The following is a 23,372-nucleotide window of genomic DNA, read 5'->3' as shown; positions in this document are numbered from 1 at the left end:
AACAAATCTGGCTCTGATACATCAGCTGGTGGAGTAAAGCTAGAGTCAAATTCCCTCCCTAAAAATGTCCTGCCACCAAGTTGCTGTTAGTTCAAGTATCATAGAATCATAGAATATCAGGGTTGGAAGGGATCTCAGAAGGTCATCTAGTCCAACCTACTCAGGCTAATTACAACTGTGGTGGTATTACCAAGGAATAACACAGTCTTTTAGGTAGTGAGGACCTAAACTATACAGTTTTATAGGCCAAAACCTACATTTTGAGTTATACTGGTAGCCATTGCAGATTATAGAAACCAAGTACAATTTACTCTTAGTGAAGAGCTCCACAAAGCAAATGGGCTGCTGAACTAGCACATTCTCAACTAGGTACAATTTCAAAATTGTCTTCAGTTATAGACTCGTACTGTCTGTAGTGTACATCAGAGTAAACTAGTGACAAAGTGCTACATAACTGCAATGAAGTCCACATCCAAATGGAAAGGTCTTATCTAATAGCCAATGTAGATGGAAAACTTTTGGGGGACTATGTGCTACTCGATTTTCTTCTAAATAAAAATGTCAAAAGATGGCCAGGTCTTGGGTTTACAACTTGTCCTCATAATTTTTGTGGGAACTAATATTAGTCAATGGAACATTTTAGTGTGACATTTTTCAGTATAAAATAAGTGCTGTTTACCACTGAGCACAGGATTTCTACAAACATATTGTGAAACAGGTGGACCTAAGTTCTTTACACATTTGAAACACCTGACCAAACACTTGGTACCTATTATATGCATCTCAAAGCCTGTTAAGACCCGATGCCTCCAGCAGCTGCCATGGAAATAGAGAAGAATCTTTGCAGGAGGCTTTACAAAATGTATTGTCTTTGGCCAACCTTCTCTGATGTTTTTGGCTGGCTGAGATGCATCTTGCTGTTAAGATATTATCCAACATTTACTACTACTCTTAAAGAGAACCTCCAGAGATGGTAATTTCATTCGTGAGCAACACTTTTGATGTCACGCAAGTACTGTATAATATATACAATATTACCAGGAATCTCTTAAGTATCATAGTTCTTTGCTTTCTGTGGCTTAATTTTCTCATTTGCCTGTTTTGCAATTCCAGCTCAAGTGGCTCACGTGGTGGAAAAGCAGCAGGTGCATGGGAACATATCATCATGCCCTGTTTCTTTTTAGACTACTCCCTTTGATTATTTCTCAGAACATTTCCCACTAGGCCCATTTGTCCTTTTCATTCACATGTGTAAGAGTAAAATAACTGGAAAAAAAAATAATCCTAAGGGCAATATAGTTTTGGCAGTGTGCTAGAAAACAAAGAGCATAAGATGGAAATTACATGGAAAGGAGTAAGGAGCATTTAATTTCCAACTTCAGCAGCTCAGTTAAGAAAGCTTTTCTTGGAAAGAAAAAGACAGGGTCATACATGATGACTGTTAATTTCCACGGACCGGATAGGATTTTGCCTTCCAATAATATCTACCTACCTATTTAATTGGGAGTTGCAAGTAATTGGCACATCTCAGAATCAAACTCTAAAGGTCAAATTTACCCTATAGCAGAGCCCACACAAATGCACCACTTGAACCATATTAAAGCCCTGGGTTAAAGGTTTAACACCAATCTCCACAGGCCAGGGGTCTGTCAGGATATATCTATACTGCAATTAAAAACCTTTGGCTGACTCAGACTAAAGGGCATGGACTAAGGGGCTGTTTAACTGGAGTGTAGACATCTGAGCTTGAACTGCAGTCCTAGCTTTAGGATTCTGGGTCCCAGAGCCTGGGCTGCAACCCAAGCCCAAACATCTACACTGCAATTAAACAGCCCCTTAGCTGGGTTGACATATGCTTAGTGAGAGGCAGTAAGTGTATTGTATGCAGAGATGAGCAAACCTTGTGGTTTTTGATATTTTGTGAATCTGCAATATACTTGGGGGGGTTGTGGTATTCTCAGAAACATCTTACTTTAAATCCAGATGTGTACTTCAAGAAAGATAAAAAAAAAATTTTAAGTTAAAGGGCAGCCTATGCTCTGTTTAGTATGCTCTGGACTAGCTCTTCATCTGCACCAGAGCTCCACTTGCCACAGTTGAGGAGAGCAAGGCAAAGTTGGCTTTAAGCACCTTTGGCATTCACCAATCCCCACAGCTTTTGGGGGCCAGTTTGACCCTGTGTCCCTTAGATCCATCCCAGAAACCCTCCCTCCCTACAAAGCAACCAAAGAAAGGGCCAAGGAGCAGTCCTCTTTGGTGTATTAGGTATCTCTTCCTTCATTAGAATTTTCTCTCTCATATTGCTTCTTTTTTCAATCTCCTTACAGTGCACCCTCATTCTGCCCACTCTCTGCTTCGCTTTTCACCCTGTTCTTTCTTGGTGTTTTCTTTCCTCTCTCTGCTCCTTTCAGGGGTCCTCTCCTAAACAGAGCATGCCCCGTTTAATGTCCAAGTCTGAGATGAAAATTACAACTCAGAATGTTTGAGTAGGTTGGAAATTAGGCAAAATGAGTTTGCTCATCCCTAATTGTGAGTGTCTCTGAAGTGAGTATGGGATGTTACTTTATTACCCATTGAATACAAAATTGACAAAACTTCTGAGAAATGTTTCATTAGAAAACTCAAACCTTCAGAACTGAATTTTTTTTGTCGGAAAGCAGAATCTTTTTTAGGTTTTTGGCAGTTTTTGGATGATTTAATTTAATTTATTCATTCTTCGGGTGAAGATTTTGTTTTTTGTTTGTTTGTTTTTAATTGTAAAATCAATTTTTTTGCTATTACAGTGAAAACCAAAAATATTTTTATTCACATTTTCTGGGGGGAAAGCTCCATTTTTCCAGGCAGCTATACTTGCAGGGGTCACAGACTGAGATGTATGGCTGCAATGGTATTAACAGGCTTCTATACTGATAACATTAGCTAGTATTTTACTAGAGCACAGATGATATACAACAGAACCTTGCTTTTATCTATTTCCACATGGTACTAGAAGAGTTCTTTTGGTTTTTTAATCACTACTCTCATATTTATGGGTAGAAACCCCAAGACGTGGCTGTTCATAAGCTGACTGAGTATATAGTTTCTATCAGTCGGGAGTATATTGTCCCTTGGTTGCATCAGCATAAATCCAATTAGCTTTAATGGGAACAGAATGTTTTATTCATCTGCCCATGGGCAATGCATAACTCCTATTCAACCCTTCATAGCTGTTTTTCTGGTCCAGCTTCTGAGCTGCCACTACTTCTGTTCCTGTTCTGACATTCCACAGGAATCGCAATGGAACTTCATGATATACCGGGAACAATGGTGGTGTGTTTTGCCTGACAGCAGCAATATATATATATATATATACACACACACATGCGTATGGATAGAGAGCAGACAACACTGATAGACAATTTCCTCCTGTTGAGAGAAACATCTATATGTGCTAAGGAACACGTGTGAAACATAAATAATCCTTTGTGAAAAGGTTTGGTTTAGTTTTAAGAAATGTATGTCCTTTCGTAAAACTGTAATTTTTCCCTTTAAAAAGTAACCTCCAGTACCTTTGTATTTAAGCCATATTTGTCATCTCTAATATCGGAGCACTCAGAGCCTCAGTTAAAAGTACTTAATTAATTGAATGCATGTAGAAGGTGCCTATTTTGTGAATATGCATACAGTGACAGTACAGTAAATTAACACTATTACAATAATAAATAAATAAGAACCACGTGAAAAGACCCCCAGCCAGCTGAAAAGGAAATGGCAAAAGAGCAAGCCCTGTATCATTAAGACAAACCACTCACCAAACAAAAGAGAGCAACTCTCTATTAAAACAAAAACCAGGAAAGATAAGGCGTTAAAGCAGCAAAGAATCCTGTGGCACCTTATAGACTAACAGACGTTATGGAGCATGAGCTTTCGTGGGTGAATACCCACTTGGTCAGATGCTCATGCTCCAAAACGTCTGTTAGTCTATAAGGTGCCACAGGATTCTTTGCTGCTTTTACAGATCCAGACTAACATGGCTACCCCTCTGATAAGGAGTTAAGATACCAAAAAGGAAATCAAAACAAAGGAGAGGGTCCAAAAAGAGTCAGTGGTGACCCTGATTCAAAAACCAGGCCCTAGAAGCAACCTATGAAGTATCACATGTGGGAGAGAGTTCTCCAACACAGGTCCCTTGCCCAAGAAAGACAACCGACAGTTGACTCATGCTTGCTGGCCAGAAATATACAGCAGGCCACGAAATGATTATTCAGGCATCTAGGGCTTAGATGATTTATGTATTACACTATCTCTTACCGCTTGACATCTGCTTTCAATTTCTATTTCGATTTATGACTAGACAATGGCTCCCTGGAATGCAGCTGTGCAGTAGCAGGGAGGGAGTCAGGAGTCTTTCCATACTTGCGTAACCCACATAAAGGTCGCCCAGAATTGGTGTCCCTGTGCTTGAAGGAGTGCAGAGGTTGCTACTTAGTTGCTCACCCAAGCAGCAAGTCACTAGAAAGGAAGAGGGGACTAGCTGTGGCAAGTTGGTCGGTTCTGTGTGTGGGGGTGAGTTGGGGGGAAAAATTGTTCTGTACCCTTAAAGGGGTATCACAGATTGCCTCCCAGCAGTCCCTGGTTGCACAGAGGGTAGCACAATCTGCCTGTAGCTGCATGCCCCAATTCAGTCCAATACAAGAACAGAAACCAGCACTGAAATGAACTTGTCTGCCTACTGAGAGAACACTTCTTTCACTGAAAACGGTACTGAGTTTGTGACTCTGAGTGAAGGATAATTTTATTGGCAAGGACAAAACTCAAACTTCTCTTAGTGATGTAGATTGCAACATAAAAATGACAACTGAACTGGTGCCCTTTCAAGAACATCAGAACTGTTTGTTTGTTAGAGCTGTCAAGCTTGCAAAAAACCTATGGCATGTGAGTCCAGTAAGCTTTTCTTTTCTTTTTCCAGCTTAGCCACATTTGCCTGGCTTGACTCGAGCCTGAGGTGAGCTCTATTAGCACTAACTGGCTTTTGGAGAAGGCATGATTCACAATCAGTGCACTCAGCTAGCACATATGGGTACAGTCAAAGGGTGCCTGTAGAAATACATGTATAAAGCATACATTTTTTGTGTGCGCGCATCAGGAGGAAGACCCTGACAGTCCCTACTCCATAGAGTTTATAATCTACATAGATAAGATAAACAAAAAAGCGGGGTGAAAAGAAATGCTATTATCCCCATATTACAGGATGGGGTAGCAAGGCACAGAGAGACTAAGGGTATGTCTACCCTGCAAAAAAAGGCCCACCGCAGTGTTAGGATATAGATATTCAAGCCTGTCTGCAAAGGCCTATACTTTAAGAATTTAGGTGTATTCTTATCACTTAGCTAGTTATAGAGTTATAAAAGAAAGAATCAAAATCATCGTCTATGTAAGGGCCTTCTCTCACTGTGACAGTTTAAGGCCCTGTTTAGTCATACTGAAATAAGGCAATCTGGGGCTATTAGGAAGGTGATCTGATCTATCACCTCCAGAGAAAGAGAAAAGCCTAGAGCATGTAAAAGGAAATTTAGTTTGATAGTTTTCTGTCTGGTAAGAACTCACTTATCAATAGACACAGCTGGAAAACCCTTATGTCTGTATAGATGTAGTTGTGAAATCCTCACTTCTGAATTGTTTTGTATGTTTGTTTGCATGGTCTCCGTATGGTTCTGTGATTGTTTCTGTCTGCTGTATAATTAATTTTGCTGAGTGTAAACTAATTAAGGTGGTGGGATATAATTGGTGAGCTAATCATGTTACAATATGTCAGGATTGGTTTGGTAAATTTTAGTAGAATGATTGGTTAAGGTATAACTAAGAATATTACTATATAAATTAAGGGCAAACAGGAAGTAAGTTGGGATTCGAAAATAAGGAAAAAGAAACTTGGATTTAAGTTTGCTGGAAGTTCACCCCAATAAACATCCAATTGTTTGCACCTTCGGACTTCAGGTATTGTTGCTCTCTCTTCATGCGAGAAGGACCAGGGAAGTGGGAGAGTGAAAGAATAAGCTCTCTAACATGCAGCAAATCTCAGAGTCTGGGTAAACCAACTTGGGCTTGTTGGGCCAAAAATTGCAGTGTAGATATTCAGGCACAGGCTGGAACCTGGGCTCTGAGACCAGCCTGAGACAATGTAATTGTAAGCTCAAAAGCTTGTTTCTCTCACCAACAGAAGTTGGGCCAATAAAAGTATTACTTCATGCACTTTGTCTCTCTAATACCCTGGGACTGACACGGCTACAACAGGACTCCTACCTGTCTTTCATAGTAGAGAGTTTTGGGTTAAGTAATCTGGTGCTTTGTTTTGTTTAATAAGTATTTTGGACCTTCATTTTGATCTGCTTCCAGAAATGGCTGTATCAATCCATGTGAATCTTTATACTAAAGCCTTTTAAAATTATATATATTAAGGAAAAAAGCAATGTTGTACCGTAGTAAAGCTACGGGGATGACACTACCACTATGATAACCACATTCAGTATAATTTCATGTGGCTGAATTCCCTTTACCTGAAAATCCTAGTTATTTGAATTCAGTGTCCCCTTCATAAATCCCTATGTTAGTAATCACTCGTTAGTAACTTCTCAGGTAACCTCTTAGTGACTGATGCAACTATCTTACAGAATCTACTGTTGCATAACTACATTAGAAAACTGAACAAAAAAGATATGCTCACAAACTACAGACTGTGATTAGTCAGTATTTTAAAAAAGATAAATAATTCAGAATTAAATTATGTCTAGAATGGTTTTGATATCATTTTGGTGTTTTAATAAAGTAAGTAAAGTTGGATTTTTACTCATTACTAAAAAACCAACTATTAAGCAAACATCAGCATTACTCCTTTTGTTCCCCGTATTTCTATGTCAGAAAAACTGCAGCTCAAAACAGCACTTCTGTTGTTCAGATAACATCCTGTTATCTGAAAGTTTCAGATGTTCCCAGGCCATTCAGATAAAGAGAGGTATATTGTATATCCTACCTATGTGTTAATCCTGTCACCAGAATGATGATGTGATAGTCTATACCCCATGTTCACCATTTTTACAAGACTACGATAAATTTTGTACAAGCATGCCTTGTGAAGTATCATTTGAAAACTCATAATCTGCTGAACATTATTTTCGTGGTAAAATGTGTATCGACATTGTATGTAAAGTTATAATTTTCTACTGTATAACATTTGCTGTAACATGTTCCGGGGTTAGAAAGGCAGGCCTAAACCAATTATTTGGAGACAAAGACACACTGGCACCCCAAGATAGGTATTAACAAAGTCGAGTGGGCTATCACTTAGTTAAGAAGCCATTTTCTGGCAGGGGGAAGGCATTGACAAGAAATTACATTTCATCACAAGGACAGCTGAAACCTCACGTCCACAAGAGACTGTTTGGTCACCATGACTCAACAAAGATATTTCTAGTTCAAGAAATTGAATTGGAAAGAGGGGAGAAAAATGCTTGACCTCACTCCTCTCCTTCTTCATCTCTGCTCATGACATCAATGATGCATAAAGAAATGAATGGGGGGAGGGACTCTTCAGCCAGGACAGCCTGCTGTAAGTTTATGGTGAGAAAACCCTTTTTCTTTTAAGTTCACTTAGCTTGTTAAGTTATGCAATTAGTGTGTGTTTTATCTTATTTCTTTTGTTATCAATCCTAACTTTTATGCCTCATTACTTGTAGCCACTTAAAAACTTTCTTTTCTTTCTGTAGTTAATAAACACATCTTATTGTTTTATCTTCACCAGTGTGGATTAAAGTGTATGGAAAATTCCATTTGGGATAACAAGGCTGGAGCATACAATTTTCCATTGATGAAATGACAGACTTTATATGAGCTTGCATTGTTCAGCAGTGTGTTGGACAGCACAAGATTCACATTTTGGTGGGAAAGTCTGGAACTAGACAGCTTGCTGGTATTGCTCTGCAGTTTAATTCATGAGTGGCTAACTAGTCCCATTTACAATGGAGTTTCAGTGGGATCAGTCCTGGAAGAGGATCACAACCCAATGTCAAGGTTAATTTTAGTGAAACAATCTCTTTGTAGTATTGCATTCCAGTCTACTAGTACAAATTGTCTTTTCCCCCTTTAAAGTTCAATGCATTCTGATGGCTATTCCTAAACAAAACAAGGGTACAAATATTTTTCCACCAAGTTGGAGAACCAAAAAATGCCACACATTGAACACAAGTTAATCACCGAGTGCTAGAATTTACCTGCCAGATTTAGATCAATCTCAAATTCGGTAGCAGTGCCAGTTTCCATCCAAACCTTGCAAGAGGAACTACAATTTAATATTAACAACAATGGTGTAAGCATTACGTCAAATGGAATTGGTGACATTCAGAACCTCTGCAAATGAGAATCGGTGCCTAAATTTAGGCATCTGAGGTAAAATTTTTAAAAATACCTAAGTGACTTACGAGTCTAAGTCCCACTGACAATTAGTTTGTTGCTACTTAATTTCAGTGGGTAAAATTTTCAAACTGAATGTCAATGGGACTTAGGCTTTTTAGCAACTTAAACTCTTAATTCACTTAGATTCTTCTACAAATTTTACCCTCACATCTACATTGAGGCACCTAAATAAATGGCCTGATTTTCACAAGTGCTCCCTACCCTGAAGCCCTCACTGATTTTAATGAGAAAAGAAAATGTTTGATTACTGTATTACACCCAGGATAGTTGTTATAAAGAAATTACTTTCCCAGAGTCTCATTTACACGAAAGCCCCTTTACATCACCCAGGCAGTGGAAATGGACCTTAAAGTTGGCATAAAGGTAATTTACTCCCACTATAAAGCACTTAACACTGCCAGAGTGGTGTAAAAGGGCCAATAAGCAATGTTAAGGGCCTTATATGCCTCTGTTGAAGACAGTGATAACAAACTAAGCAAACTTTTTGTTTAATGACGCACTCATTAAAAACAACAAAGAAACAAAGCCAAGGCTCTTTATTCTTTCTTTAACAAGTCCCTTTATTGAATATATAGAGCAGAACTAAAAAATTCAAAACCAGCATTGTTTTAAACCGTATATATTTTGCCATTGAAAATTAACTTGGATGTCACTGCAACATTTTAAAAAGCACTTTGTGTTACAGACTTCTCCAAATGAATATTAAAAGACCATCTAATATTGTTATAAGCAATATAATTATAGACATGGTATTACACCCGCACACAGAGAGAATACATAGATATCTGTTAAACTACAAGAAAGTCTTTCCTAATGATGTGGAGTCACAGTTCCATGTTTGCTAGCCAAGTTTATTATATTTTCCAGCTTTCAACAAGAAGCCCTAATGAAAACAATATGCAATTAGTCACAAAATTATAGAGGAATCACAGACTAAATGCATACTAAATTGATAGGAAATCCAATTCTATTTTCACTAGCACATCTCAATAAACTTTTCATGTTTGGGAAAATACCATTAATTAATTATATTTCAGCTAGTTCACATGTATACTTGCAGGAAGGGCTCCACTAAAGAAAATTCCTTCATGACTCCAGCTCTGAAAGGAAAATACCGTGACACTGTAGCACAGTGTGTAAGTGATAAAAGCTAGTAAGGTGTAGAGAAACTAATAATATACCTAGGTCCACTCTCTTCCAAAGGTGATTCTGGCCTTTGGTTTGTTAATTAAGGTACTACTGGTGAGTAAATTATACATTGTATATAATCCTCCACCATCACTGTAACCCTACATCATTTTCTCTTTATGAAGACTGTCCTAGAAGAGGTAGTAGTCTTGGTGGGATATTTTCAAATAACTATCTTTAAGGGCCAGAATGCGGTCCCCTTACTGATGCTGAATAGCACCTTCCTCTACAAGTTGTCCCGTTGACTTCAGCAGGACAACTCATGAAGTAAAGTACTACCCAACATGAGTCAGGGGATCAGAATTTGTCCCTACATATATTATCAAGTAACAATTGAAATAAAATGCTAGACTTATGGAAGATGAAAGCATTTACTATAATTTCAGAAACAGTAAGATGGGACAGTTATATAGTCCATATCACTTGAATATCCTGTACTGCTTATACTGCTAAAAATGTACATTACCTGGGGCTTTTTGGTTTTTGTTTGTTTGTTTATTTATTCATAACTAAGCTCTCATTCCTTCCACCAGCAAATAGCTGTATGTGGATGATTATGTTTTGGAATGCTGATTTAACAATGAACATGTTCATTGATCAAAGGAATGGGTGCAGACAAAAGCAGGATTGTCATTCATGTTTGGATCATAGTGCATTGTAATCATACTATGCAAAAGGCCTTTAAAATACCATTTTCCCTTTTGGCACACATTTAGGTCTTTTGTTAGAATTCCAACGTGAGGAGCTGTATGTGCATTAATCTAGGTGACAGGAGCAAGTGCTTTTTACTTCTACCTGAAATTGTAAAGGCCTTTCACACTCTCTGAAAAAAGAAAGACTTCTGAAAATAGGACAATTATAGCAATTCACATGCAATATCTATTAATTTCCTTGCATATGTTAAAAGCAAAAATGTCTTGACAAAAGCATGAATTAGAAATGAATAAAACAGAAATATGTCTAGTCAGACTCTGTAGAAAGTCTTCAGGGAAGGATTAGCAAATGTGAGAAAATAAACCTTTGGTTTAATTTTTTATTTTTCCCCCATTAAAGTATTACATCAGTCACGTAGTATTATATGAATAGTCACTCTGGTTTCTTTGCAAAAAGCCCAACAACTGCACACCCCCATACACTTGACTGAAAGCTTTTTGAAAAGCGAGGATAAAAAACCCCAAGAGAATGCATGTAATCACTCTGACATAGTCTGCTTAAACTATGCCATTTTATGGTTACAGTTGAGCTCTTACACAGAATATATTTGATCAACTCCATAAATCCCTCCAGAAGTAATAAACGATACCCAACTTCTCTTTTATGTTAATAGGAACACAATATACTTTTGTGCTGACATTTTGAAATATTAAATAATGAAACTTTCAAAAAATATTCACAGCTAAAATAGTGCCTATAAACATTACTTCATCAGTAACACACACCAAGTGCATCGTTGAACAGAGTTTAATTTAGTGAAACACTGAAATAAAGATATCCTTTTTGCTACACATCTTACCTTCCTGTTCAATTATATATTGTGTTCCCTTGCAGATGAAAACTCAGAATTCCAAAAAGACAAAAATCAGGTTGAAAATCAGCTTACATGTCAGTTGATGATTATTAATAATTATCCTCCATGTCATTATTTGTTTGCATGTGGCAACCCATTGTCCATAATCAGCATTCATCTTTCATCTTTATTGGCTGGGCTTCCTGGCAGGTGCTGGGTGGGGTAAACACAGAGGGGTCAGTAATACCCAGCTGTAGATCAAAAAAGCGGGTAGAGGTTGTCACGCTGTAGTTCTTGGTGTAGGTTTCTTGCACTGGGTAACAGTCCTTGACTGTGTAAACGCCAACCCAGGACTCAACTATAATGAAGCACAAAGTGTAACTATTTTATGGGACAAGCATGAATTATTTTAAAGTTGTTATTAAAGAGACAAGAGAACATTTGTATATTTTCCTGACTTCAGTGACAACTTTCAAAAGAGCCCCAGGGGATTTTGGGCACCTAGAACTTTGAAAATCCCAGCCTTTGCTATTTCAAGATAAAATGTTTAGTCATGAGCTGAATATTAATTTCTGGAGCAGTTTTTGAAAACTGTGTACTGTACACATATCTTAAGCAAGTCATGAGCTGGGCTGATATCTGCTAGTCTAATGGACAGCAGCAATCAATTTAGGATTGGGTTAATCCAACAGGGGTTAATCCCTAATTATCAGGAAATTGTTCTGATTAGAGAATCACGTTTGCAGACTTCCCTCTGTCAATCTAATATTGCCCTGATTCACTGTAATACTCCCTCCCTAACCCCCCACTGTTACTCTCTTCCATTACTTTCCCTTCCTCAACTCTCTCTCTCTCCTCTCTTTGGACCCTTCTGACATCATGCTTCCTTTGCCTTTATATTCACCTAAAACAAGTGATGACCTATAAGTAGGGCTGTAAATTTGTCAGGGTGGTAAAAATGTCATGGATGCTCTGACTTTTCTGTTTGTCTGAGACTTTTCTTTGTGCCCATTATTTTAATAAAGCACTTATATTCCAAACCCTGGGTCATGACACATCAGTGGGTCGTGAGAAGCATCTAGGTGGGTCGCCAACCTAGTGGAGAGGCGAGGCCCCAGTCGAAAGGGCTGGAGAACAAGCCCACCCCATACTCATCGCATAGTGGCAGCTCCTGTCCTGCAAGACTGGGCCTGGCTCCCTCATATCATGATGGATTGGCAACCAGGCCAAATTTGAGTGAGTTGCACTGTGACCCACATGCCAGGTGGCAATGCCCAGTGCAGGGAGCCGGGCCCAGTCCCGTGGGACAGTAGCTGCTGCTGTGAAGTGAGTGTGGGATAAGCTTGCTCTCCAGCCCCCTCGCCCCAGGGCCTTCCCTCCACACTGAGCTGGGATTAGGGCTGCTGTGTTGATGCGGAGGGTACTGCTGCAAGGTCAGTGCCTCCTCCACCCCGCCCCATTAAGGTGAGGGCAGTGAAGAAGGAGGCATTTATGTATATTGTATTTAAAGAGGTATAGTTGAGTTATCATATCCATGACTCTACACACTGTTTTCCCCTAAACCTGTCACTTTTACTAAATTGACCAATGATTTTTGATCAAAAACTGCCATGGCAAATCTGCGGCACTACCTGTAAGTATCCATTTTTCATCAATGTAATCAAAAAAGCAGATTTCTCTCACCTCTCCATCTTATTCTCATAGTTCCCATGTGTCCCTCATTTGGAGGGACATCATTTATTTTAGTCCTAAATTCACCAATCTTCCACACAAATTTGACATCTCCTTTTTATTCTCAAAAATTATTTACCTCACAAAAGAACCATGAAATTGATGTTCTAGAAGGAGTTATTTACACTAAAGGGAGGAACTCCAGGGCATTTTGTTTCCTGCACGAAAAATGTTTTATGTCCCACATTTCGAGTAAACATCAAACACTGCATCCCACATTTGGTCCTAGGTAGATTAAAAGGTCAGTATCCTTGATGGTCTTCACATTGCCCATAACTTGGAAACCTCTCTCGTTCCTGTAGTTAACACATCACCAAATGTATTTCTTCCTTCTGCTACTGAAGGCTCTTTCTCCAGTCTCATACTGCTGGGCCTCAGAGCCACCTTTGACACTGTGCAATACTCAGTTTCCTGAGCTAAGTAGGATATCTGATTCCCTCTTACCTATGAAGTCGCTCATTCTCCATTTTGGTGGAAATTCCTTCTCTACCCCAGGGCTCCTCTGTGGAGACCCACAACCTTCTACCTTCATTCTTTATAGTTATCTTAATTCCTAATGGCAATTTTACATTGATGAACTTCAGCTGTACCTATTTTGCCTTTTGTCACATCTTTAATGAAAATATGCATGGCTTCTTTTCATAATCTTCTAGCTAACTATCTCAGACACAGAAGTGTTCATCCTGGAAAAGAAGGAACGTTCCCAAACACAACTCCACTCCTCTGCCTCTTTCCTTGACTCATTCCTCCCATCTCTCTGTAAACCCTTGGTATCATCCTAATCCCTAAATTTTACTTCTCCCACAGCCCTTTGTCTGCAAATCTGCCCACCATCCTCTCCACAGCATTGCCCATCTAAGCCTTGCCCGGCCTCATTGTGGAAATCTTCATCCATATCTTCATTAGTGCAACTTCCACCTCCCTAAGCATCTCCCCTGGCTCTCCATTCATTTGAAGTCCTGTTCAAAACTGCACTCCTTGGACCCTATTCTCCACTGCAAGAGACAAGTCAAGAACACATTTGTATCCTGAGATGGAGAATACATCATGGATTTAGTCCAGACTAACTCTCCGATCTCCTCTCTCTCTCTCTCTGGTCCTCCACCACTAGTTTCCCCTTTTTCACTTCACGTAATCTTGCCACTGTTCATACAAGAATTTCTCTCTCTGCAGCTTCTGCCATCTAGAAGGGCTTCATTGACTCACCATCTTTTTTAAATCTCACCTCATAGCATTTATTTTCTCTCTTGTCTGCACCCCTTAACTTTTCTCTTTCCCTTTTTTAACGTGGTGACTGTATAGTTTTAGGGATGTGCTCAAACACCTGGATGAACTAGAGCATATTTTTGCACAGTATTTGGGATATAGTTTTTATGAAAGAGGCAATTCAAAGCTGAATTGTATTGTATTTATTATAAAGATTTTAAAAGGTGCCATAATTAGACACTGGCAGAACAGATATCTTTCCTTTGGTGTAATAATTAAGGGATTTCTTCTGTGGAAGGCTCTTAGGGATTCTAAAGGTTGATATAAAATTGTTTACTGTGTAACAAATAATTTGAAAAAACTGAGTTTCTAACTAAGACTAAAGGTGAAGAATTTAGGGCACTTTAAGGCTATTGATTCTATCTTGGCTTTTTACAAAATGTTATACTTCTTGAATTTGCATGTGTATATTATTCCAACATTGTATCTTTGCATAAGCTAGAGTCTGCCCAGAAATTTCAAAATTGGCCAGTGCACCAATTCCCATATGTCTCCTTGCTCAGTCACGGACATTACAAATTAAATTCTAAGATATGGAGAGGAAGAATACATCTGAATATAACCACTTGATACTTTTTAAGCTTTAAAGCCTAGATACTACCAAGTCCAGAGAACCTTGTACTAAACACTAGTGCATTTGATTAGTATTTCTTATTACAGAAACCCTGATTCCAGCCCCTAAGGGATGAAAAATATACACCATCATGCTGGATGCAGTGACTTCCGCATTTCAGTAATTCCTATTAGTGACAAATATTTTCTTTCTTCCAGCCCTTTAGTGGACCCTGCCTTCTCTTATCCAAAGAGTGGTCATGCGCACTTATTCTATCATTTTAAAATTCAGTCCACATTAACAAAACAATTTGAGTAGTGATATACATATAGAACATCTAAATAAAGGCTGATAAGATGAGCAATAATTCAACACACTTATCAGAAAGTCATAATACATTAGTGAACATATATAAAACAGTCTACAGGCTCCTTTTCGGACCTTCTTGTGGTGGTTTTAGTGATTTTCATATAAAAATGAATGCAAAATAAAATGCTATTAAAGTACAATATATTTCAATTGAAACCAGAATAACTTTACTATAAGAATCCAAGCCAAATTAGTTGTGAGGGATAGATAGATATGAACAAGACATTGTTTTCTTTCAATACTATCATATAAAACACACAAAAATAATTGTGGGTGTACAATATAGCCGGGCATATTCAAATGACTTCAAGAGTGCAAAATGATACTATCTGGATATTAAGTTACATAAATCTGCCAACAATACTGGATCTGAATAAAATTTTTCCTGGGACGGATGGTGATGTGTCTCTTGTGGAATGCTGGGAGGATGAATCCAGTCTAGTTAGAGTTCTAACAATCTTTTTCTTTGTTTTATTTTTAATTTTTTTATTAAAGAAATATTTTCCCTTGGCTGATTATTAAGGTTCATAACCAGCCATATATTTTGTTGGTCATAATCGTAAGTGTTGTATCAACTGGATAATGCTCTAAATTCAGTTTAAATTCAGGGAGGTTTAAGAACTCTTTTTTATTGTTAGAATCTGGGTATGATGCTTTCCAGGGGTACCCAGGGTTGTGAGGCATCTTGCTACTACCTACTCTTAGCACGAAAAGCTTTGTCTATGCCTGCGATGGGACAGCTACCTAATTCTATCAGTCAGAGGCAGCCCAAGCACCCTCTCTAGGTCTACGTAGGCCTCACTGTCTCTCTACAGGTTAGTGACAGGCACACTCTAACCTACGACCTCTTCAACCTCTCCCTGGAGTGTCCAGTCCCTGATACACTGGACTCTGGTAATATTCACAGATTCGCTGTTTCCAAAGGAACAGTACACACCAGCTTACCAGTTCCACCTAAGATCACGGCTCTGCTTAATGCACAGCACTTAGATATGTTTATAGTGAAACCAAGTATAAGTTTATTTAACAAAGCACAGTGATTCAAGTAATAGCAGGTAGAAGTATTGGAAACAAATGGTCACATATCAAATAAAGTCGTAACACATTTTAGAACCCAGACTTAATTAACTAGATACTTTCATGTCTTGTAGAGCAATGCTCACCCAAAGTCCTTCCAATGTATTTCAGACAGGTTGGCTGTGACCCAGTTTTCATGAGGCAAAACATGGCGTCAATTTGCCTTCTCAGCAAAGGATCCAGGGTATTTGCATCCATAGAAATATCAGAACAATCCGTCTTCATAAACAGGATGCCTATATACTCCTTTCTTGTAGACTTTGTAATCTCTTAATCAACAACTGGCTCAGTATGGAAATAGGTCTACACTGTGTGGCATACAATACACAATTCCCAAATGACCATACAAGGAGATAGGCGTCTCTTACCCTCTGCCTGAAAGGAAGCCGTCCAAGGTGTGTCACCTCCTGGCGATCTGCCTTAACATCAAGGCATTAAGAACATAATTTCCATGCATACATTTTGAAATTATTAGGATTACCAGTGGACTACACTACCACTTGGCAGAGACCTCACATGCTACCCTTCAGTGATTATTGTGCATATGTTTGACCAAGGGAGCCCTGTAAAACCCTGTGCAGCCCCAGTGCCCTCTGTCAGTTGGCTCCAAGAAGTCCTTGTGTCACTGGGTAATCTCCAAGCCACATAGGTCACATGCAGTTACTCCTGAAACTGTGAAAGAGTTTCTCTATATCAGGGGTCGACAACCTTTCAGAACTGCTGTGCCGCGTCTTCGTTTATTCACTCTGATTTAAGGTTTCGCATGCTGGTAATACATTTTAATGTTTTTATAAGGTCTCTTTCTATAAGTCTATATTATATAACTAAACTATTGTATGTAAAGTAAACAAGGTTTTCAAAATGTTTAAGAAGCGTCATTTCAAATTAAATTAAAATGCAGATCTTACGCCGCCAGCCTGCTCAGCTCGCTGCCAGCCTGGAGTTCTGTTCACCTAGGCCAGCAGCGGGCTGAGCAGGGCCTGCGGCCGGGACCCCAGACCTGGGTGGGGAGGTTTCAGGGGTCAGGGATGAGGGCTGGGGTGTGAGGGAGTTCAGGGATGAGGGCTGGGGTGTGTGGGGGGTGCAGGGCAGAAGGCTGGGTGTATGGGGGAGTCAAAGGTCAGGGCAGAGTGTGTGTGTGGGGGGTGCATGGCAGAAGGCTGAGTGTGGGGGGTCAGGGCAGAGGGATGGGGCTGTGGGGATGCAGAGCAGAAGGCTAGATGTGTGTGGGGTGGTGGGGTTCAGGGCAGAGGGATGGGGGTGCAGGGCAGAAGGCTGTGTGTGTGAGGGGGTTCAAGGGTCAGGGCAGAGGGCTGGGGGGTTTAGGGGCTGCAGGGCAGAAAGCTGAGTGTGTGGTGGGGGTCAGGGCAGAGGGCTAGGGGGTATGGGGGTGCAGGGCACAAGGCTGTGTGTGTGAGGGGGTTCAAGGGTCAGGGCAGAGGGCTGGGACGTATGGGGGCTGCAGGGCAGAAAGCCGAGTGTGTGGAGGGGTCAGGGCAGAAGGCTGGGTGTGTGGGGGGTTCAAAGGTCAGGGCAGAGGGCCTGGGGGTATGAGGGTGCAGGGCAGACTGCTGAGTGTGTGGGGGGTCAGAGCAGAGGGCTGGGGGGCGTGGGGAGTGTAGGATAGAAGACAGTATGGGGGGGATTAGGGCAAAGGGCTGGGGTACTCAGCCCATAGGGGTGCTCCCAGCCCTCTGCCCTGAGCGGCTCAAGGCAGGGGGCTGGAAGGGATGTGCCCTGTTCCACCCCCTTCCCCAAGGCTCCGTCCCTACCTCTCTCTGTCCCCTCTAGGGAACTGCCTGCACGCTGTTGCTCTTCCCCCCTCCCCCTCGCTAGGGCCATCAGCTGATTGGCGCAGGGAAGGAGAGAGGGCGGGGCAGGAAAGCACCACTCTGGGGGAAGAAGCAAGGGGACAGGGAAGCTTGGTTGCCGCAGAACCAAGCTTCTGCCTCCTGCCCCCGCAGGGGAGAGCGGTGGGTGAGGGGGCTGAGGGCCAGGACTGCGGCAGGCGGCTGCGTGCCGCTCAAAATTGGCTCACGTGCCATGTTTGGCACGCGTGCCGCAGGTTGCCGACCCCTGCTCTATATTATAGATTTTCTTATGAATAATTCTGGGCTCAGATTACTGGACTCTAATGGGAAAATGGTGTGGTTTCATCCTAAACTTTGTCTGAGACATGCAAACAACTCCATTATATGCTCTTCAGATATTTAACTCTTAAATAATGGGGACATTTTCTTTAATACAATGCCGCACTAATATGAGATACAGTATGTACTGGATATTTATTACATGTTATTTCTTCCTGCAAATTTTGTGGTAATATGGAAGTCAATGCTAACAGTCAGTTGGAAAATTATATCTTGGGTAAAGGAAATGCAGATATTTTTCAACAAAACCAAACCAAATACTTACATTTCCTGGCTGGTTTTCTATCAGACCATTCCTGTACCATAATTTCATCTCCAGGACCCCCAATGTAGTACTGGTCTTCATAAGTGGAGTTGTCAGGAATATCATAAGGATCCCAAGGCTCAGTCAAAGCAATCTTTGAGCACAGCTTTGTGACTTGCTCAATCTGAAACATCACTGCATCTTTATAGAGAAATATATATTCAAAGAATCTGAAACATTAAAAAAAACAGTTAATGTTCATGATGGTTTTATAGCTGGTAGAACTCCCTGTAGTTAACATTGCCTGAGATGTCTCTCTATAATACTCTGTTTTTAGTCACTTATAATTTTGTCAAATTTTAACTATTTTGGCTAAAATTTTCCATAATGGGTATCAGCCTCAGTATGAGGGGTTTTTTGTTTTATTTTTTGGTGTTTTTTTAAAAGTTTCAGCTAAAGTTCTTCAGCCATTTCTGAGAATGAGGGTATGGCTACACTTACAGCTGTACAGCGCTGGGAGTTACAGCTGTCTTCGTACAGCTGTGTAGGGAAAGCGCTGCAGTGTGGCCACACTGACAGCTACCAGCGCTGCAGTGTGGCCACATTTGCAGCGCTGTTGGGAGTGGTGCATTGTGGGCAGCTATCCCAGCATTCAAGTGGCTGCAACGTGCTTTTCAAAAGAGGGGGGTGGGGTGGAGTGTGACAGGGAGCGTGGGGGAGACAGAGAGAGTGGATTTTTGGAGCTGATGCTGTTGTCAGCTCCCTGCCTTGCAATTTCTAAGGACTGGAAGATACACAGCACCTACCTTCAATCATTTTAAAAGTTTTGACCTCTTCCCCCACCCCTCTCTTCTTCACTAAATGCAAATTATGCACTCCTAAATAGCCTTCAGACCACATAAGCAGCTGCTCAACACGGACTCCCCACTCCCCCTCCGCCGTGTGGCTTCTCTCCTCAAGCAAACAGCTGTGAACATTCCAAAGCAATTCCCCTGCCTGCCTCTCCTCGGTCACTCGAGCAAACAGGAGCTGTGTTTGTTTTTTAGATAAGCAGCTCCAGGGTGCCCGGAGTTCAGCCACTCTTCCGGTTTGTTGTGAACAGGCATTCTGCAATACCTCCTAATACCCTGGAGGCCAATTACAGCGCTTTTGGTGGCCACACTTGACGAGCAGCGCTGCATCACCAGTGCTGCAATCGTTATACCCCAAGCAGACCAGGTGTACAGCCAGCGCTGCAGCCAGGGAGTTGCAGCCCTGGATGTGCCTTGCAGGTGTGGACAGCTACTAAGTTGCAGCGCTGTAAACCCACCACCAGCGCTGCAACTCTCCAGTGTAGCCATGGCCTGAGACGAGGGGAAAATATATTTTGCCCTTGTTACATTTTTTTTAAACAACATTTTATTTTAGAAGCCCTAGCACCTGCCAGTTTTGTGGAGCAACGGCTTGACATTTGGCAGGAGGATGGCCTGTGCGTTAGGGTTATATCATTTGCATCCCTGTGAAAGTCTCTCCAAATTGGCCAAGGTATAAGCCTTTGAAAAATTTCAGCTTTCATATGCTCAACTTCTTTGAGTTTAGTGGCTAAGTTCCCTGAAGATTCCATCCTCAGTGAGCATGCTCAGTCCCTGCACAGCTCTTGCCACATGAACTGAGGCACACGGGAACTGAGGCTCAGGGGAATTAAAGCCAAAATTTTCAAAATGTCCTCTAATTTTGGGTGCCCAATTTGAGACACCTAGGGCCCAGTTTTCCAGAGTACTTAGCACATGTACAGCATATTATATATTCAAAGCACAACTCCAGTCAGATTTTTCAATTTAGTTGCAGTTGTAAGCACTCAGCACTTCTGCAAATCTGGTGTCAAGTGTAGAAATTGAGCACAAAGTTAATGGCCATCTGTGAACATTTTAATGTACGTATTTGTCTTAAATGATTAAGCCAGATCACAACTCTGAAGGACAAGAAACGATAGAATCCAATTCTCCAGGGTGGCATTCAACTTCCTTAACCAGAAAATGGAATCACCTGCCTCATTCATAACACTTGTAACAAATGAGGCACGGCTCCTATAAACAACAGCCTTACTCACTATACAAGCTTGATTCATTCTCATAGCACCATCTATCCCCTGCACTCAATGATTTAGGGGGTCCTGTGGAAAAAATAGGATGTGATTATGTAATTAAAGACTGTATCATAATGCATATGGGGAAGCTTAATTCTGGCATTTTCTAACTTTTAAGTGCTTGACTTTTCAACCTGAACATTCTTTTAATGTAATATTATGTAAGACCAGGTGGAAGTGAATGCAATTCAAAATTTTACTAATTCACCATATAAAATATACATAGGTAGGAATCACTTTACCCACTGCTCAGGTGAAGTTATTTAAATGTTAAAACATAGAAAACATTTAACAGTGGTTAAAAGCCATTTAGCAACACTCATAGCAGCTCAAGAGAGAAAGTGAAGAATAGCGTATCCGAATACAAGGGGAAATGTAGGTAAGTAAAACGTAATTAGACCAACTGGAAGTGGATTAAGACACCCTGATTCCTGCGAAAATTGCCACAAAATCATTACTGCAGGGCCATCTGGTGGGGGGGCAGGCAAGAGGGGCAATTTGCCCCGGGGCCCTCACAAGAATATAGTATTCTATAGTATTGCAACTTCTTTTTATGGAAAGAGACCCCGAAATTGCTTTGCCCCAGGCCCCCTGAATCCTCTGGGCGGCCCTGCATTACTGGCCTAAACTCAATTTACATTCTCTTTGTTGAAAGAAAAGTTCACATCATTGTGACAGGGGTCAGGAGAACTACCTGGTATCTGACCAGTAAAATGCTGAATTTGTGAACACTTAAGCATGTGCATAACTTCTGTTCCATTGAATTCAGTGGAGCTACTCATGTGAGTACAATTATGCATATGCTTAAGTGTTTGCAGGATCAGGTTTTAAGGGTTTAGCTCCAGCTCAGCTTCCTCCTCTGCTTGCACAAGTTCAGTAGTGGCTTCTTGAGATTCAAAGAGAGAGAATGCCTTTGGAAAAGTGAGCTGCACACATGCAGCTGAGTCTCATGGCATAGCAATAACGTTTGACCTTGAATTATCATCTGGAAAATTTGCAAATTAACCAAAGATAAAAATGCTGATTTATCTTTTAAAATGATGTGACATCCACATTATATCCTGCCTGGTTTTAAAGAATTTCACTTCTCTTTCTTCCTTCAAATCCCTCCTCAAAACCAATTTTCTGTTCAAATTCTTCCTACTTTATTTCCCCTAACAATAATCTCTTCACACTTTCCTTTTCCTGAACTGTTATCCAATGTCTTGCCTTCTCCATCTTGTCTTTCATATATTATAAGGTATTTGGGGGAAGGGAATATGTTTTACTCTGTATTTTGTAAAATCAAACGATACATTATTATTACATAAAGGATATATTCTACCACCATTACTCAAGCAGAGAGTACCTTAGGCTTCAATCCTCCACGTGCTTATGATGTACTCAACCTTAAGCACATGAGCAGTGTCCCCACTCTAAACTCTAGGGTACAGATGTGGGGACCTGCATGAAAGCCCCCTAAGCTTATTTCTACTAGCTTAGGTTAAAACCTGGTACGCTGCCACCACCAAGTGATTTAAGAAGAAACAGGGAAAGGACCACTTGGAGTTCCTCTTCCCCCAAAATATCCCCCCCAAGCCCTTATACCCCCTTTCCTAGGGAGGCTTGAGAATAATATCTTAACCAATTGGTTACAAAGTGATCAAAGACCCAAAGCCCTGGGTCTTTGGACAATAGAAAAATCAGTCAGGTTCTTAAAAGAAGGATTTTGTTAAAAAGAAAATGTAAAAATTATTTCTGTAAAATCAGGATGGAAAATAACTTTACAGGGTAATCAGATCCAAAGAGCCCAGAAGAACCCCTCTAGTCTTAGTTTCAAAGTTACAACAAAACAGGGATATCTCCCTCTAGCAAAGGTTAAATTCACAAGTTGAGAAAACAAAGGTAAACTAATATGCCTTGCCTGGCTGTTACTTACAGGTTTGAAATATGAGAGACTTGTTCAGAAAGATTTGGATAACATGGATTGATGTCTGGTCCCTCTTAGTCCCAAGAGCGAACACCACCAAAACAAAGAGCACAAACAAAAGCCGTTCCCTCCCCCCCACAAGATTTGAAAGTATCTTGTCCCCTTATTGGTCCTTTGGGTGAAGTGTCAGCCAGGTTACCTGAGCTTCTTAACCCTTTCCAGGTAAAAGGATTTTGGTGCCTCTGGCTGGGAGGGATTTTATAGTATTCTATACAGGAGGGTTGTTACCCTTCCCTTTATAGTTATGACAGTAGTCAATCTAACTTCAGTGGGATTATCTGCATGTTTAAAGTTAAGTGTGTATATAGCTAGGTGCAGGATTGGAGCCAAACCCTGTGGATACATTTAGTTGACTTTGCTTTCTCAAACACAAATACCTAGCAACGTGTATATTAAAAAAAAAAATAAAAACCCCTCACAACACAAAATACTCCACTGCACACACTTCTCACCCTGGGGAGAGGATAAGAAAAACTCATGACAGAAGTTAGTAATGTCGCTTAATGCACAACTGGAGGGCATTCTGATACTAAAGGGATGAGCACAGAATAAGATTCTAAATAGAACAGAATAGACTACCATGCCCACAGTGAAGTCACTGGGGTTACTTGCAGAGGTGTGAATGATAATCTTTGATAAATGAAGCAAGTGAACAAGTTTATACTGTAAATATATATACTCTCCTTAGGTCTTACAAAAAAAATCAGACATACCTTTTATCCTAATTTTTACACTGAGGATTGCT

General features: G+C 40.5%; 1 protein-coding gene across 1 annotated transcript in view; it reads right to left on the bottom strand.

The window, feature by feature from the left end:
• Positions 1-8,983: 8,983 nt before the first annotated feature.
• The window catches only part of EPDR1 (ependymin related 1), a 47,200-nt gene continuing 32,811 nt past the window's right edge, over positions 8,984-23,372 (bottom strand). Inside the window, exons 2-3 of the mRNA XM_050937816.1 lie at positions 18,555-18,763; positions 8,984-11,501 (exon numbers count right to left, since the gene is read on the bottom strand). Of these exons, the coding sequence (XP_050793773.1) occupies positions 11,311-11,501; positions 18,555-18,763 (400 nt within the window). The 3' untranslated portion in view covers positions 8,984-11,310. The remainder of the gene's footprint in view (positions 11,502-18,554; positions 18,764-23,372) is intronic.

Source organism: Gopherus flavomarginatus, chromosome 2 (genome assembly GCF_025201925.1).
Source record: "Gopherus flavomarginatus isolate rGopFla2 chromosome 2, rGopFla2.mat.asm, whole genome shotgun sequence".
Taxonomy (NCBI): domain Eukaryota; kingdom Metazoa; phylum Chordata; order Testudines; family Testudinidae; genus Gopherus; species Gopherus flavomarginatus.
This window is presented reverse-complemented; position numbering and strand designations above follow the sequence as displayed.